The sequence below is a fragment of the Cervus elaphus genome, chromosome 23, assembly GCF_910594005.1.
Source record: "Cervus elaphus chromosome 23, mCerEla1.1, whole genome shotgun sequence".
Classification (NCBI taxonomy): Eukaryota; Metazoa; Chordata; class Mammalia; order Artiodactyla; family Cervidae; genus Cervus; species Cervus elaphus.
In genome coordinates this window covers 73,232,001-73,248,306 of record NC_057837.1, presented here as the reverse complement: position 1 = coordinate 73,248,306, position 16,306 = coordinate 73,232,001, and the positions used below count along the sequence as shown (strand labels likewise).

General features: G+C 43.3%; 1 protein-coding gene across 1 annotated transcript in view; it reads right to left on the bottom strand.

Annotated features, from left to right (window-relative positions):
• The window catches only part of LOC122681120, a 35,977-nt gene extending 20,081 nt beyond the window's left edge, over window positions 1–15,896 (bottom strand). The window contains 14 exon segments of the mRNA XM_043882835.1: window positions 798–881; window positions 1,385–1,483; window positions 2,687–2,725; window positions 2,728–2,758; window positions 3,962–3,991; window positions 3,993–4,045; window positions 4,538–4,636; window positions 5,844–5,915; window positions 7,130–7,213; window positions 7,718–7,816; window positions 9,022–9,093; window positions 10,296–10,379; window positions 10,881–10,979; window positions 15,803–15,896. Of these exon segments, the coding sequence (XP_043738770.1) occupies window positions 798–881; window positions 1,385–1,483; window positions 2,687–2,725; window positions 2,728–2,758; window positions 3,962–3,991; window positions 3,993–4,045; window positions 4,538–4,636; window positions 5,844–5,915; window positions 7,130–7,213; window positions 7,718–7,816; window positions 9,022–9,093; window positions 10,296–10,379; window positions 10,881–10,979; window positions 15,803–15,896 (1,039 nt within the window).
• Between the last annotated feature and the right edge of the window lie 410 nt (window positions 15,897–16,306).

Genomic DNA, 16,306 nt, shown 5'->3' with positions numbered 1-16,306 from the left:
CAGATGAAGGCTATAGATGACTTGCAAGAGGATACATGGCATGAAGGAGCCAGGGTTGGAACAAGATACTTCCGTGTCAAAACCCACTTGATATACTATCCTACTCTGCCAGGAACACTGAAAATACTGAGAACAGATAATAGCTTCTGGGTGCATGTCCCACTTTCATTACTCCTCTGGCCCAGCATGCACCCGAGCTCCTGAAGCACAAGGGAGAGTGACTTGGGTTTCCTTGACACCAAATAGGTGGTGTCTCCAGAAACAATATCCAAATCCCCAAACACCCACTGGGTGTGCAGCAAGGCAATTTAATTCAGAGAGGAAATCGGGGGAGTTAACATACATTCTGCATGTTGAGGTCTCAGAACCGTAGTCACTTCAGATGCCAGCCATGTGCGCCCATCCCTCATGATTTGACAAAGTGTCTAAAACTGGGAAGTTACATTACCCCACCTCCATGTTCAATAACTCAGTTAATCTGAGGACCAAACTCAGGAAGTCCACTCACATAGGGATCACACCTTGTTACTAAGGATAATTTTAGGCACACCAAAATGAGTAGATGTGAAAGGCAACGTGGAAGTGCAGTTGTGGGGAGCTCCATGTCCTAGAGAACACAGGACCCTCACATCACCACCCTCCCTGTTTTAACAGCCCAGAAGCTCTCTGAAAGCCCACGTTTGTGGAATCTTCCTGAGGTTTCACTAAACAGGTGTTTTGATTGAATCACGGGCCAGTGGGCCCTGTTCCCAGTCTCAGTGCCCTGTCCTCTCCCCAGAGGTGCAAGAAGAACAAACCTTTAAGCACACCGCCGAGGATGCCTTTAACCACAGGTAGTACTGAACGCTTCTCAAGGCCCTGTTTATGGCTTGTCTCCACACCTAGGAAAGACAGTCAATATAAGAGTTCCAGGAGGCCTGGTCCATGGACTAAAACAACCATCACATATGGATAACAAAGTAGTCATCAAAAATGGACAAATGAGGGAAAAAATATTGATAATATATAATAGTCAAAAGAGAACATGGGAAAGTGCCTGGAGACTTTCCTAATGATGTCTAAGCTTTGGTATCAGGAGGCAACCTACACAGGGCTCTTTCTTACATTCCCTGCAGAACATTCATCCCAGCTTCCGCCAATTATTTTTCATGATAATAAATACTCATTATTTGACACCTAAATATTCTTTGTGGCCCAAAGTAAGTGTGTAAGGAAATTTTTTAGATGAATACATACTGGCGGAACATGCACTAAATTCACCATGAAATATTCATGCACTGTTGAGGTTTCAACAAACAGGCTTATTGATTGAATCACTGGTCATTGGTCATTGATCTGAATCTCAGTGCCCTTCCCTCCTCCCTCAGGTGCCAAAAATACAAACCTTTATTCTCCTCATTGAGTGTTGAGTATTCAATCTGGAGTGATGGCAATCCTTCCGGCATATGGTTATCGAATTGTATCCCGGAAATCTTCACCTGACCTATAAAAGAGTAAATTTCAAGAGTTTCAGGAGACCTTGTCTGTGAAACAAGGAAAGGAACACACATGGATAAGATAATACCAGTCAAAAGACAGCCAGGGAAAGGGCCTGGAGACTTCCCTGATATTGGATCAGCCTTGCTCCCACAGGCTACCCCACAAGGATTGTGTTTCTTGCTTTCCCTGCAGCTGCTACCCTCATGGCTAGTATCTTCTGATTACTCTTAATAATACAGGAATAAACATTATTTGATAAATAAATATTTATACTTGGCCACAGTAAGTAGGTACAGAATTTTTTTTTCACCTGAAGCCATTGTGTTGTAAAATGGACAATCAGGTTGTGACACATGAATAAACGTTTTCCTTTCATAACTGGTCATCTGTACTAAGAAATCATGTAACATGTTTCCCCTGTTCATATGAGGAAACTGCTGATGACTTGGCCAGGAATAAGCAAGTGGGTTGCCTGGTCAAGAGAATATACCATGATGTTACAACCCATTTGATACACTATTGATTGGCTAGGAACTCGACAATACTGAAAACTGGGTAGAGATTCCAGGTCCAGGGGCTGACTTTCACTACTCACCTCTCCTCAGCCTCACCTGAGCCATCAAATCACAGGGGAGGGTGAGTCTGGGTTGTTTCCTGACACCAAGTATGTGGTTTTTCCAACAACAATCCAATTCCCCTCACCCAGCGGGGCGCCCAGTGTCCATTGACCTCTGAGACTGTATCTGCGGAGTTAGTGCTGATGCCACAGGTTGAGGCATCGAGACCTCCCAGACTTCAGATGCCAGCCACGTGTTCTCGGCTATCATGTTTCTGAACAAGTGACTAAAACTTGACATTTCCACTCTACCTCCATGCTCAAAAACTCAATCACACCAGTGAACAAACTCAGGAGAACTCGTAATCACTGTTCTCCGAGTAACATATAGGAAAAAACTCAGAAACAGTGAAATGGAGGAGATCTTTAGGGCTGGGTGTAGTGGAGTTGGATGCAGCCTCCATGCCCTCCTGAGCACAGCACCCTCAACCCATCACCGTTTAGCGCCACCTTATAAGCTCTCTGAGCCAATATTTATAGATTTTTATTGAGGTTTCACTCAAGAGTCATATGTATTGAATCATCAGCCAGTGGTGACTGACCTCAGTCTCAGTGCCCTCCTCTTGCCCCAGAGGTTCAGAAAGTCCTAACCTTTAAGTGCTTTGTTGACTATTTCAGCCAATCCTGTTAGTATACTGGCTCCCTTTCCGAAAATCTTGGCACCTATGAAAGATAAACAGTTCAGGAATATTGTAACATGAACCAGGACAATGTCCACGTATGAGAAATAAAACGATAGGATAAGTTAAGACAGAGGGAAGGCATGGAGAATTTTCTAATGTTGTACAAGCCTTGGTCCCATGAACCAACCACACAAGGCCTGTGTTTCATGCTTTCCCGGCAGTTGCTCTTCTCTGTGCTCCAGGTCTGTGATTCATTTTTAAACACAGGGATAATCATTAATTTTCCCATAAATATTCATTCTTTCTGGCCTCAAGTAAGTAGGTACAGAAATGCTTCATGAACATTTACTGGTATAAAATGACAAAACATGGCCATGAAATGTGAATAAACATTTATATTTATGACTCGTAATATGTTCAAAGAACTCATGAAGCACTTATCTGCTGTTCAGATGAGGACTATACATGACTTGCTGGAGGACACATGGCATGAGGTGACAGGGTCCGAACAAGATACACTCTGTCACAACCCACTTGATATACTATCCTATTCTTCCTGGAACTCTGAAAATACCAATAACTGGTAACAGCTTCTGGGTATAGAGTCCCACTTTCATTACTCCACGGGCCCAGCACTCACCTGAGCTCTCAAAGCACAAGCGAGAGTGAGTTGGGTCTCCTTGACAACAAATATGTGGTGTCTCTAGAAACAACATCCCGTTACCCAAACACCCATGGGGTGTGCAACAAGGCAATTTAATTCAGAGCAGAAATCGGGGGAGTTAACATACATTCCGCATGTTAAGTCTCAGAATTGTCCTGAGTTCAGGAGCCAGCCAAATGCACCCATTCCTAATGACTTGACAAAGTGTCTAAAACTGGGAAGTTTCATTACCCCACTTCCATGTTCAATAACTCAGTTAATCTGATGACCAAACTCAGGAAGACCACTCACATAGGGATCACACCTGTTATTAAGGATAATTCTAGGCACACCAAAATGAGGAGATGTGAAAGGCAACGTGGAAGTGCAGTTGTGGGGAGCTCCATGTCCTAGAGAACACAGGACCCTCACATCACCACCCTCGCTGTTTTAACAGCACAGAAGCTCTCTGAAAGCCCACAATTGTGGATTCTTCTTGAGGTTTCACTAAACAGGTGTTTTGATTGAATCACGGGCCAGTGGGCCCTGTTCCCAGTCTCAGTGCCCTGTCCTCTCCCCAGAGGTGCAAGAAGAACAAACCTTTAAGCACACCGCCGAGGATGCCTTTAACCACAGGTAGTACTGAGCGCTTCTCAAGGCCCTGTTTATGGCTTGTCTCCACACCTAGGAAAGACAGTAAATCCAAGAGTTCCAGGAGGCCTGGTCCATGGACTAAAACAACCATCACATAGGGATAAAAATATAGTCATCAACAGTGGACAAATGAGGGAACAAAATGGATAACATGCAATAGTCAAAAGAGAATGTGGGGATGGGCCTGCAGACTTTCCTAATAATGCCTCAGTTCTGGTATCAGAAGTCAACGTACACAGGACTCTTTCTTATATTCCCTGCAGAACATTCATCCCAGCTTGCTGTAATTATTTTTCATGATAGAGAAATAGTCATTATTTAACACCCAAAGATTCTTTGTGGCCCAAAGTAACTAGGTAAAGAAATCTTTTGAGATGAGTACATCTTGCGGGAATATGCATAAAATTCAGCATGAAATATTTCTGCACCTGTTCCAAGAAACAGGCGTATTGATTGAATCATTGGTCATTGATCTGAATCTCAGTACCCGTCCCTCTTCCCTGAGGTGCAGAAACTACAAACCTTTAGTCTCCTCAGTGAGTGGTAAGTATTCAATCTCGAGTGTTGGCAATTCCTCTTCTGTGTAGTTATTGAATTGTATGCTCGAAATCATCACCTCATCTGTGAAACAGAGTCAATTTCAAGAGTTTCAGGAAACTTGGTATATGAAACAGGAACAGGATCATCCATGGGTAAGATAATACCAGTCAAAAGACAACACGGGAAAGGGCCTGGAGACTTCTGTTATATTGTAAAGCCTTGTTCTCACAGGCTACCCTACGAGGGCTGTGTTTCTTTCTTTCCCTGCAGCTGCCCAGTTTCATGGCTCTACATCTTCTCATTACTTTAAATAATACATAAATAACCTTTTCCAACAAGAAATATTTTTACTTGGCCACAGCAAGTACGTAGAGAATATTTTTTCAGATTAACACATTGTGGTGGGAAGTGGACAAATCTGGTCGTGACACGTGGATAAACTGTTTCTATTTATAATGCCTCATCTGTTCTAAGAACTCATGTAACAGGTTTCCCTGTTCAGATGAGGAAACTGCAGATGACTTGCACCAGCACACACATTCGGGTGGCTTGGTCAGGACACGATACTGTCACGTCACAACGCATTTGATACACTATTGCTTGGCCAGGAACTGGACAATTCTGAGAACTGAAGAGAGTTTCCGGGTTCAGGGTTTTACTTTCCTAACTCACCTATCCTCAAGCCTCACCTGAGTCACCACATCACAATGGTGGGTGACCCTGGGTTTTTTCCTAACACTGAATACATGGTTTTACCAACAACCATCCAAGTCCCAGCTCCCATCATGCTGTCTAAAGTCCACTTTCTTCTGATACCATCTGTGGAGTTCGGGCCAATGCCACAGGTTGATGTAGGGAGACGACCCTGACTTCAGATGCTAGCCATGTCCTCTTGAGTTATCATGTTTCTGACCAAATGACTGAAACTTGAAATTTCCACGACTCCACCTCCATGCTCAAAAACTCAATCGAACCAGCGACCAAACTCAGGAAAACTCTTAATCACTGCTCTCAGTGTACATTACAGGAAAAATCTCAGAAACAATGAATACGAGGAGATCTTTAGTGCACGGGAGGAGGGGAGATGGTCGGAGCCTCCATGCCTTTCTGAGCAGAGCACCTTCAACTCATGACCGTTTCTTCCCCCTCATAAGTTCTCTGAGCCAATATATATTGAGTTTTATTGAGGTTTCACTAACAGTTCAATATGTATTCAATCGTCAGCCACTGGTGACTGATCTCAGTATCAGTGCCCTCCTCTCTCTCCAGGGGTGCAGAAAGTCCTAACCTTTAAGTGTTTTGTTGAGTATTTTAGCCAGTCCTCCTAGTATAGTGGCTCCGTTCCCGACAATCTTGGAACCTATGAAAGACAAAAATTTCAAAAATTTCAGGAATATTGGAACATGAACCAGGACAATGTTCACATATGAAAAATTAAATGATAGGGAAAAGTGAGAAAAGGAAAGGCCAGCGGAATTTTCTAATATTGTAAAATCCTTGGTCCCATGAACCAACCACACAAGGCCTGGGTTTCATGCTTTCCCAGCAGCTGCTCCTCTCAGTGTTCCAGGTCTCTGTGATTAATTTTTAAACAGAGGAATAACCATCATTTGAGCCATAAATATTCTTTTTCTCTGGCCCCAAGTAAGTAGGTACAGAAATCTTTCATGAACATTTCCTGGTGCAAAATGATCAAATATGGCCATGAAATGTGAATAAGCTATTTATTTATGACTGGCATTATGTTCCAAGAACTCATGCAGCGCTTATGTGCTCTTCAGATGAGTACGGTGGATGACTTCCCAGAGGACACATGGCATGAGGGTGACAGGGTTCGAACAAGATACGTGCTGTCACAACCCACTTGATACACTCTCCTATTCTGAAGGGAACTCTGAAAATACTGATAATTGGTAACGGCTTCTGGGTGCAGTGTACCACTTTGATTACTCCCTGGACCAGCACTCACACGAGCTCACAAAGGACAAGGGAGAGTGGGCTGGGTTTCCTTGACACCAAATATGTGGTGTCTCTAGAAACAACATCCAATTCCGCAAACACCCCCTGGGTGTGCAACCAGGCAATTTAATTCAGAGAGGAAATCGGGGGAGTGAATATACATTCTGCATGTTGAGGTCTCAGAACTGTCCTCACTTCAGATGCCAGCCATGTGCACCCATCCCTCATGGTTTGACAAAGTGTCTAAAACTGGGAAGTTCCATTACCCCACCTCCATATTCAATAGCTCAGGTAATCTAATGACCAAACTCAGGAAGACCACTCACATAGGGATCGCACCTGTTATTCAGGATAATTCTAGGCACACCAAAATGAGTAGATGTGCAAGGCAACATGGAGGTGCAGTTGTGGGGAGCCCCCATGTCCTAGAGAACACACAACCCTCACATCACCACCCTCCCTGTTTTAACAGCCCAGAAGCTCTCTGAAAGCCCACCTTTGTGGAATCTTCCTGAGCTTTCAATAAACAGGTGTTTTGACTGAATCATGGGCCAGTGGGCACTGTTCCCAGTCTCAGTGCCCTGTCCTCTCCCCAGAGGTGCAGGAAGAACAAACCTTTAATCACACCACCGAGGACACTTTTAATCACTTTTTTTACTGAACGCTTCTCAAGGCCCTGTTTATGGCTTGTCTCCACACCTAGGAAAGACAGTAAATTTTAAGAGTTTCAGGAGTCCTGGCCATGAACTAAAACAACAATCAAATATGGATAATAAAATCTTCGTCAACAGTGGACAAATGAGGGAACAACAGTGGAAAATACACAATAGTGAAAAGGGAATATGGGAAAGTGCCTGGAAACTTTCCTAATAATGTCACAGCTTTGATATTTGGAGGCAACCTGCACAGGGCTCTTTCTTACATCCCCTGCAGAGCATTCATCCCAGCTTCTTCCAATTATTTTTCATGATAGAGGAATACTCATTATTTGACACCTAAATATTCCTTGTGCCCCAATGTAACTACGTAAAGAAATTTTTTAGATGAATACATATTGGCAGAACATGCACTAAATTCACCATGAAATATTTATGCACTGTTGAGTTTTCAACAAACAGGCTTGTTGATTGAATCATTGATCCTTGGTCATTGATCTGAATCTAAGGGGCCTTCCCTCTTCCCCAAGGTGCCGAAAATACAAACCTTTATTCTCCTCACCGAGTGTTGAGTATTCAATCTGGAGTGTTGGCAGTTCCTCTGGCGTATGGTTATCGAATTGTATCCCAGAAATCATTACTTGACCTATGAAAGAGAGTAATTTAGAGTTTTAGGAGACCTGGTCCGTGAAACAAGAAAAGGAACAAACATGAATAAGATAACACCAGTCAAAAAACAACAAGGGAAAGGGCCTGGAAACTTTCCTGATATTGGGTCAGCCTTGCTCCCACAGGCCACCCCACAAGGGCTGTGTTTCTTGCTTTCCCTTCAGCTGCAGCCCTCATGGCTCGGATCTTTGGACTACTCTTAATAATACAGGAATAAACACTATTAGATAAAGAAATTTTTTACTTGGCCAAAGAAAGTAGATAGAGAATTTTTTTTTTCAGCTTAAGGCATTGTGTTGGAAAATGGACATATCAGGTCGTGAGACATGAATAAACACTTTCCTTTCATAACTGGTCATCTGTTCTAAGAACTCATGTAACATATTTCCCCTATTCATATGAGGAAACTGCTGATGACTTGGCCAGGAATAAGCAAGTGGGTTGCCTGGTCAAGACAACATACGATAATGTTACAACCCACTTGATACACTATTGATTGGCTAGGAACTGGACAATACAGAAAACTGGGTAGAGTTTCCAGGTCCAGGGGCTGACTTTCACTACTCACCTCTCCCCAATCCTCACCTGAACCACCAAATCACAGGGCAGGGTGAGTCTGGGTTTTTTCCTGACACCAAGTATGTGGTTTTTCCAACAACAATCCAATTCCCCTCACCCAGCGGGGCACCCAGTGTCCATTGACCTCTGAGACCACATCTGTGGAGTTAGTGCTGATGCCACAGGTTGAGGCATCGAGACCTCCCAGACTTCAGATGCCAGCCACGTGTTCTCGGGTTATCATGTTTCTGAACAAGTGACTAAAACTTGAATTTTCCACTCTACCTCCATGTTCAAAAGCTCACTCAAACCAGTGAACAAACTCAGGAAAACTCTTAATCACTGTTCTAAGGGTAACATACAGGAAAAAACTCAGAAACAGTGAAATGGAGGAGATCTTTAGGGCTGGGTGTAGTGGAGTTGGATGCAGCCTCCATGCCCTCCTGAGCACAGCACCCTCAACCCATCACCGTTTAGCGCCACCTTATAAGCTCTCAGAGCCAATATTTATAGATTTTTATTGAGGTTTCTCCCAAGAGTCGTATGTATTGAATCACCAGCCAGTGGTGACTGACCTCAGTCTCAGTGCCCTCCTCTCGCCCCAGAGGTGCAGAAAGTCCTAACCTTTAAGTGCTTTGTTGACTATTTCAGCCAATCCTGTTAGTATACTGGCTCCCTTTCCGAAAATCTTGGCACCTATGGAAGACAAAACAGTTCAGGAATATTGTACCATGAACCAGGACAATGTTCACGTACGAAAAATAAAACGATAGGAAACGGTAAGACAGAGGGAAGGCATGGAGAATTTTCTAATGTTGTACAAGCCTTGGTCCCATGAACCAACCACACAAGGCTTGTGTTTCATGCTTTCCCGGCAGTTGCTCTTCTCTGTGCTCCAGGCCTGTGTGATTCATTTTAAACAGAGGAATAATCATTACTTCTCCCATAAATATTCATTCTTTCTGGCCTCAAGTAAGTAGGTACAGAAATTCTTCATGAACATTTACTTTTTCATGACCAAACATGGCCATGAAATGTAAATAAGCTGTTTCTATTTATGACTCGTAATATCTTCAAAGAACTCATGAAGCACTTATCTGCTGTTCAGATGAGGACTATACATGACTTGCTGGAGGACACATGGAATGAGGTGACAGGGTCCAAGCAAGATATAGCCTGTCACAACCCACATGATATACTATCCTATTCTGCCTGGAACTCTGAATATAACAATTACTGGTAACAGCTTCTGGGTGCAGTGTCCTACTTTTTTTACTCCCCTGGCCCAGCACTCACCTGAGCTCCCAAAGCACAAGGGAGAGTGAGCTGGGTTTCCTTGACACCAAATATGTGGTGTCTCTCGAAACAACATACTGTTACCCAAATACCCATGGGGTGTGCAACAACGCAATTTAATTTGGAGTGGAAATTGGGGGAATTAACATACAGTCTGCATGTTGAGTCGCAGAATTGTCCCGAGTTCAGGAGTCAGCCAATGCGACCATTCCTCGTGATTTGACAAAGTGTCTAAAACTGGGAAGTTCCATTACCCCACCTCCATGTTCAATAACTCAGTTAATCTGATGACCAAACTCAGGAAGACCACTCACATAGAGATTGCACCTGTTATTAAGGATAATTCTAGGCACACCCAAATGAGTAGATGTGCAAGGCAACGTGGAAGTAGAGTTCTGGGGAGCTCCATGTCCTAGAGAACACAGGACCCTCACATCACCACCCTCCCTCTTTTAACAGCCCAGAAGCTCTCTGAAAGCCCACAATTGTGGATTCTTCTTGAGGTTTCACTAAACAGGTGTTTTGATTGAATCACAGGCCAGTGGGCACTGTTCCCAGTCTCAGTGCCCTGTCCTCTCCCCAGAGGTGCAAGAAGAACAAACCTTTAAGCACACCGCCGAGGATGCCTTTAACCACAGGTAGGACTGAGCGCTTCTCAAGGCCCTGTTTATGGCTTGTCTCCACACCTAGGAAAGACAGTAAATCCAAGAGTTCCAGGAGGCCTGGTACATAAACTAAAACAATGATCACACATGGATAAAAGTATAGTCATCAACAATGGACAAATGAGGGAACAACATGGATAACATGCAATAGTCAAAAGAGAATGTGGGGATGGGCCTGCAGACTTTCCTAATAATGCCTCAGTTCTGGTATCAGAAGTCAACCTACACAGGGCTCTTTCTTATATTCCCTGCAGAACATTCATCCCAGCTTGCTCTAATTATTTTTCATGATAGAGAAATAGTCATTATTTGACACCCAAAGATTCTTTGTGGCCCAAAGTAAGTAGGTAAAGAAATTTTTTAGATTAATACCTCTTGTCAGAACATGCGCAAAATTCACCATGAAATGTTTATGGATTGTTGAAGTTTCAAAAAATATACTTATTGATTAAATCATTGGTCTTTGATCATTGATCCAATCTCAGTGCCCTTCCCTCTTCGGGAGGTTCAGACACTACAAACCTTTAATCTCCTCACTGAGTGTTGAGTATTCAATCTCCAGTGTTGCCAGTTCCTCTTGTTTATGGTTATCAAATTGTATTCCAGAAATCATCACCTGACCTATGAAAGAGAGGAAATTTCAAGAGTTTCAGGAGACCTGGTCCATGAAACAAGAAAAGGAACAAACAGATAAGATAATATCAGTCAAAAGATAACAAGGGAAAGGGCCTGGAAACTTTCAGTATTTTGTATCAGCCTTCCTCCCACATGCTACCCCACAAGGGCTGTATTTCTTCCTTTCCCTTCAGTTGCCCTCCTCCATGGCTCAACATCTTCTGATTATCTTAAGAATAATACAGTAATAAACATTATTTGCCAAAGGTATATTATTACTTGGCCACAGCAAGTAGGTAGAGAAATTTTTTTTCAGATTAACACTTTGTAGTAGGAAATGGACAAATCTGGTCATGACACATGAATAAAGTCTTTCTATTCACAACTCGTCATCTGTTCTAAGAACTCATGTAACATGTTTCCCCTGTTCAGATGAGGAAACTGCTGATGACTTGCACCAGGACAAAAGCATGTGGGTTGCCTGGTCAGGACAAGATACTGTCATGTCACAACCCATTTGATACACTATAAATTGTCCAGGAACTCAACAATACAGAGAACTGGGGAGAGTTTCCAGGTCCTGGGTCTTACTTTCACTACTCACCTCTCCCCAAGCCTCACCTGAGCCCTCACATCATAGGAGAGGGTGAGTCTGGGTTTTTTCCTGACACGAAATACGTGGTTTTTCCACCAACCATCCAATTCCCAACACCCAGTGGCCGCCCACTCTCAATTGATTTCTGATACCATATCTGTGGAGTTACTGCCAATGACACACTTTGGGATAGCAAGACTGCCTTCACTTCAGATGCCCACCATGTCTTCTCAAATTATCATCTTCCTGACCAAGTGACTTAAACCTGAAATTTCCATGACTCTACCTCTGTGCTCAAAAACTCAATCGAACCAGCCCCCATACTCAGGAAAACTCTTAATCACTGTTCTCAGGTTAATGTCCAGGAAAAATCTCAGAAACAGTGAAATGGAGATCTTTATGGCACGGGAGGAATGGTGTTGGACAGAGTGTCCACAGCCTCCTGAGTAGAGCACCATCACCTCACAACCATTTCCTCCCACTTCATAAGCTCTCTGAGCCAATATTTATGGATTTATATGAAGTTTCAGTCAATAGTCATATGGGTTGAAGCATCAGCCAGTGGTGACTGATTTCAGTCTCAGTGCCCTTTTCTCTCCCCAGAGGTGCAGAGTCCTAACCTTTAAGTGCTTTGTTGATTATTTCAGCCAATCCTGTTAGTATACTGGCTCCATTTCCGACAATCTTAGTACCTGTGAAAGACAGAGATTTCAAAAATTTCAGGAATATTGGACTATGAGCCAGGACAACATTCAAATATGAAAAATAAAATGATATTCAAATGGGACAAAGAAAAAGGCCTGGAGAATTTGCTAATATTGTACAAGCCTTGGTCCCATGAGCCAACCACACAAAGAGTGGGTTTCATGCTTTCCCAGCATTTCCTCTTCTCAGTGATCCAGGTCTGTGTGATTAAATTTTAAATAAAGGGATAATCCTTACTTGACCCATAAGTATTCTTTCTTTCGAACCCTAGTAAACAGGTAGAGAAACTGTTCATGAACATATCCTGGTATAAAATGACCAAACATGGCCATGATATTTGAATAAGCTGTTTATATTTATGACTCGTAAAATGTTCCAAGAAGTCATGCAGCACTTATCTGCTGTTCAGATGAGGACTATAGATGACCTCCTGGGGGACACATGGCATGAGGGTGACAGAGTCCAAACAAGATACACCCTGTCACAACCCAACTGATACACTCTCCTATTCTGAAGGGAACTCTGAAAATACTGATAACTGGTAACAGCTCTGGGTACAGTGTCCCACTTTCATTACTCCCCTGGCCCGGCACTCACCTGAGCTCCCAAAGCACAAGGGAGAGTGGGCTGGGTTTCCTTGACACTAAATATGTGGTGTCTCTCGAAACAACACCCAATTCCCCAAACACCCACTGGGTGTGCAACAAGGCAATTTAATTCGGATAGGAAATCGGGGGAGTTAACATACATTCTGCATGTTAAGGTCCCAGAACTGTCCTCACTTCGGATGCCAGCCATGTGGGCCCATTGCTCATGATTTGACAAAGTGTTTAAAACTGGGAAGTTCTATTACCCCACCTCCATGTTCAATAGCTCAGTTAATCTGATGACCAAACTCAGGAAGACCACCCACATAGGGATCGCACCTTGTTATTAAGGATAATTCTAGGCACACCCAAATGAGTGGATGTGCAAGGCAACATGGAAGTACAGTTGTGGGGAGCTCCATGTCCTAGAGAACACAGGACCCTCACATCACCACCCTCCCTCTTTTAACAGCTCAGAAGCTCTCTAATGCCCCACATTTCTGGATTCTTCTTGAGGTTTCACCAAACAGGTATTTTGCTTGAATCATTGGCCAGTGGAGACTGTTCCCAATCTCAGTGCCCTGTCCTTTTCCCAGAGGTGCAGAAAGATCAAACCTGTAATCACACCGCCGAGGATACTTTTAACCACATTTACTACTGAACGCTTCTCAAGTTCCCGTGTATGGCTTGTCTCCAGACCTATGAAAGACAGTAAATTCCAAGAGTTTTAGGATGCCTGGTCTATGAACTAAAACAAGTATCAAATATGGATAATAAAATAGTAGTCAACAATGTACAAAGGAGGGAGAACATATGGATAATAAACAATATTCAAAAGGGAACATGGGAAAGGGCCTGGAGACTTTCCTAATAATATCTCAGCTTTGGTATCAGGAGTCAACCCATAAAAGGTTGTTTCTTACATTTCCTGCAGAACATTCATCCCAGGTTTTTCTGATTATTTTTCAGATAGAAGAATACTCATTATTTGACACATAAATATTCTTTGTTTCCTAAACTAGGTAGTTAAAGAAATTTTTTTAGAGTAACACATCTTGGCGGAACATGCACAAAATTCACCACGAAATGTGATTCAATTTTTATATTCATCACTAGTGATCTTTTTAAAAAGCCATGTAACATGTATCCCCTGTTCTGATGAGAAAATTACAGATTACTTGCCCCAGGACATGGCATGTGTGTTTCAGGGCCAGGACAAGATTCTGGCATGTTACAACCTATTTGATACAGTCCTTGATTATCCCAGGAACTCTGAAAATACAGATAAGTGGAAACAATTTATGGGTGCAATATGTATTTCCATTACTCCCCCTCTTTGAAGCATCACCTGAACCGCCAATCACAGGGGAGAGTGATTCTGGGTTTTTCCCTCACACCAAATATGTGGTATCTCTATCAACAGCAACCAATTACCCAAACACCCACTGGGTGTTCAACAAATCCATTTACTTCTGATGGGCATCAATGGAGTTACTGCAGATTCTGAAGGTTGAGGTTGGCTCAAGACTCTCCTCAGTTCAGATGGCAGCCATGAGGTCACGAGTCTATCATGCTTGAGACCAAATAACTAAAAGGGGGGGCAGGCAGGTCTATGACCCCAACTTCAAAATTCAACAACTCAGTAGATCCGGTGGCTGAACTTCAGGAAACCATTGCTTACTATTCCCAGATTAATGTACAAAATATAACTCGAGGCAGCAAAATGGAAGAGATGTGTAAGGCAAAGGGAGTGGGAGGTGTCCCCAGCCTCTGTGCCCTAGTGAGCATAGCACCCTCACTTCAACTTCCTTTATTCACCAACCCACAAGCTCTCTGAGCCCAGTTTTTATGTCTTTCTTCCTAGGGATCACTAAATAGGCACATTGGTGGGATAAGCCATTGGTGATTGATCTCACTTTCAGTTCCCTCCCTTCTCCTCAGAGGTGCTGGAATGACAGTTGTTGAAAACTGTAAACGTTAAATGGGTTCTTGTGGTTTCTTGGACACAAACCACACCTCAAGGTTACCTTGAGTTGCCTTTTGTTACTCATCTCATAACATCTAAAGTAAGGAAACTGCAAGAGTTTTAGGAGACCTGGGCCATTAGCTAAGAGATGGTTCAAATTTTAAGCTTTTTATTACTATACAGGGCTTCCCTGGTGGCTCAGCTGGTAAAGAATCCACCAGAAATGTGGGAGACCTGGATTCAATCCCTGTGTTTGAAAGATCCCCTGTAGAAGGCAAAGGGATCCCATTCCAGTATTCTGGCCTGGAAAATTCCATGGATGATAGAGTTCATGGGGTCGAAAAGAGTTGGATACGACTGAACGACTTTCACTTTACTTACTTTTATTACTGAACTACAGTGAGGTTCAGGGACATGGCCGGGAACAAGAATAGAGATTCTCAGAAATAGGGTTCCTGATCTGGCAGAATTTTGAGACATAGATATATATATATATATATATATATATATATATTTTAATAAATATCCTCATGAGAGTCATGATGTCAGTGGAGTTAAAAGTCTGCAACTAAAGACTTCCCTTGTAGTCCAATAGAAAAGAATCCACATGCTAATGCACAGGACTTGGGTTCTATCCCTGGTTGTGAAGATTCCACTTGCCTTGCGGCAACTAAGAAGATGAACTGCAACTACTGAGCCCAGATGCCTAGAGCCCCTGATCTACAACAAGAGAAACCACCCCAACAAGATTCCACACTCTGCAACCAGAGAGTAGACTCCGGAACTAGAGAATATCCTTGAATAGGGAGGAAGACCAGTGCTGCCAAAACCAAAGAAACAAACAAAATTCCTGGCCAGCATGACAGGAGAAATCCAGAGAGGGTTGGCAACACCCAATCCACACCTGCCCCACCCACTTTCATGGACTTCCATCATTTTCCTAGAAGCTGTAGAAGAGAGGTGAGGCTGGACCTACCTTCATCCTGGATATGGTGTATATTCACCGGGATGCTGTCCACCAGGATAACCAGGAGGAAGAGAAGGGCTGCGGAGAGGCAGAGCCGTCTCATCTTGGTGGCCTTGCAGGAGGGCTCCTGAGGATGCTGGGGATGCACTGAGCTTTAATATCCTGGCTGAGGGGTGGGATCAGGTGATGGGGAGGGGAGTGGGCAAGGGGAGGAGCTGGGTCAGTCCTGTTTATTGCGTAATCTGCCTACCTAACCATGCCTCCTGCTTCTGTCTGCAGGGCTCAAATATTCAGTAAGAACACTTCTCAGACTTGATGATGCCTGTGGGTCTCATGTAAACACAGATTGTGATCAGACAGATGGAGGGAGCATCCCAGCCCCTAGAGCAGTGCCTGGCATGTGATGGATGATACGTAAATGGATGAGAGTAGATCAGAAGACAGATAAGTGACTAGCAACGTGTTAGCCCAGATTCTCCATTTCAGCCTTCTGCATGAGTCATCTCACCTGGA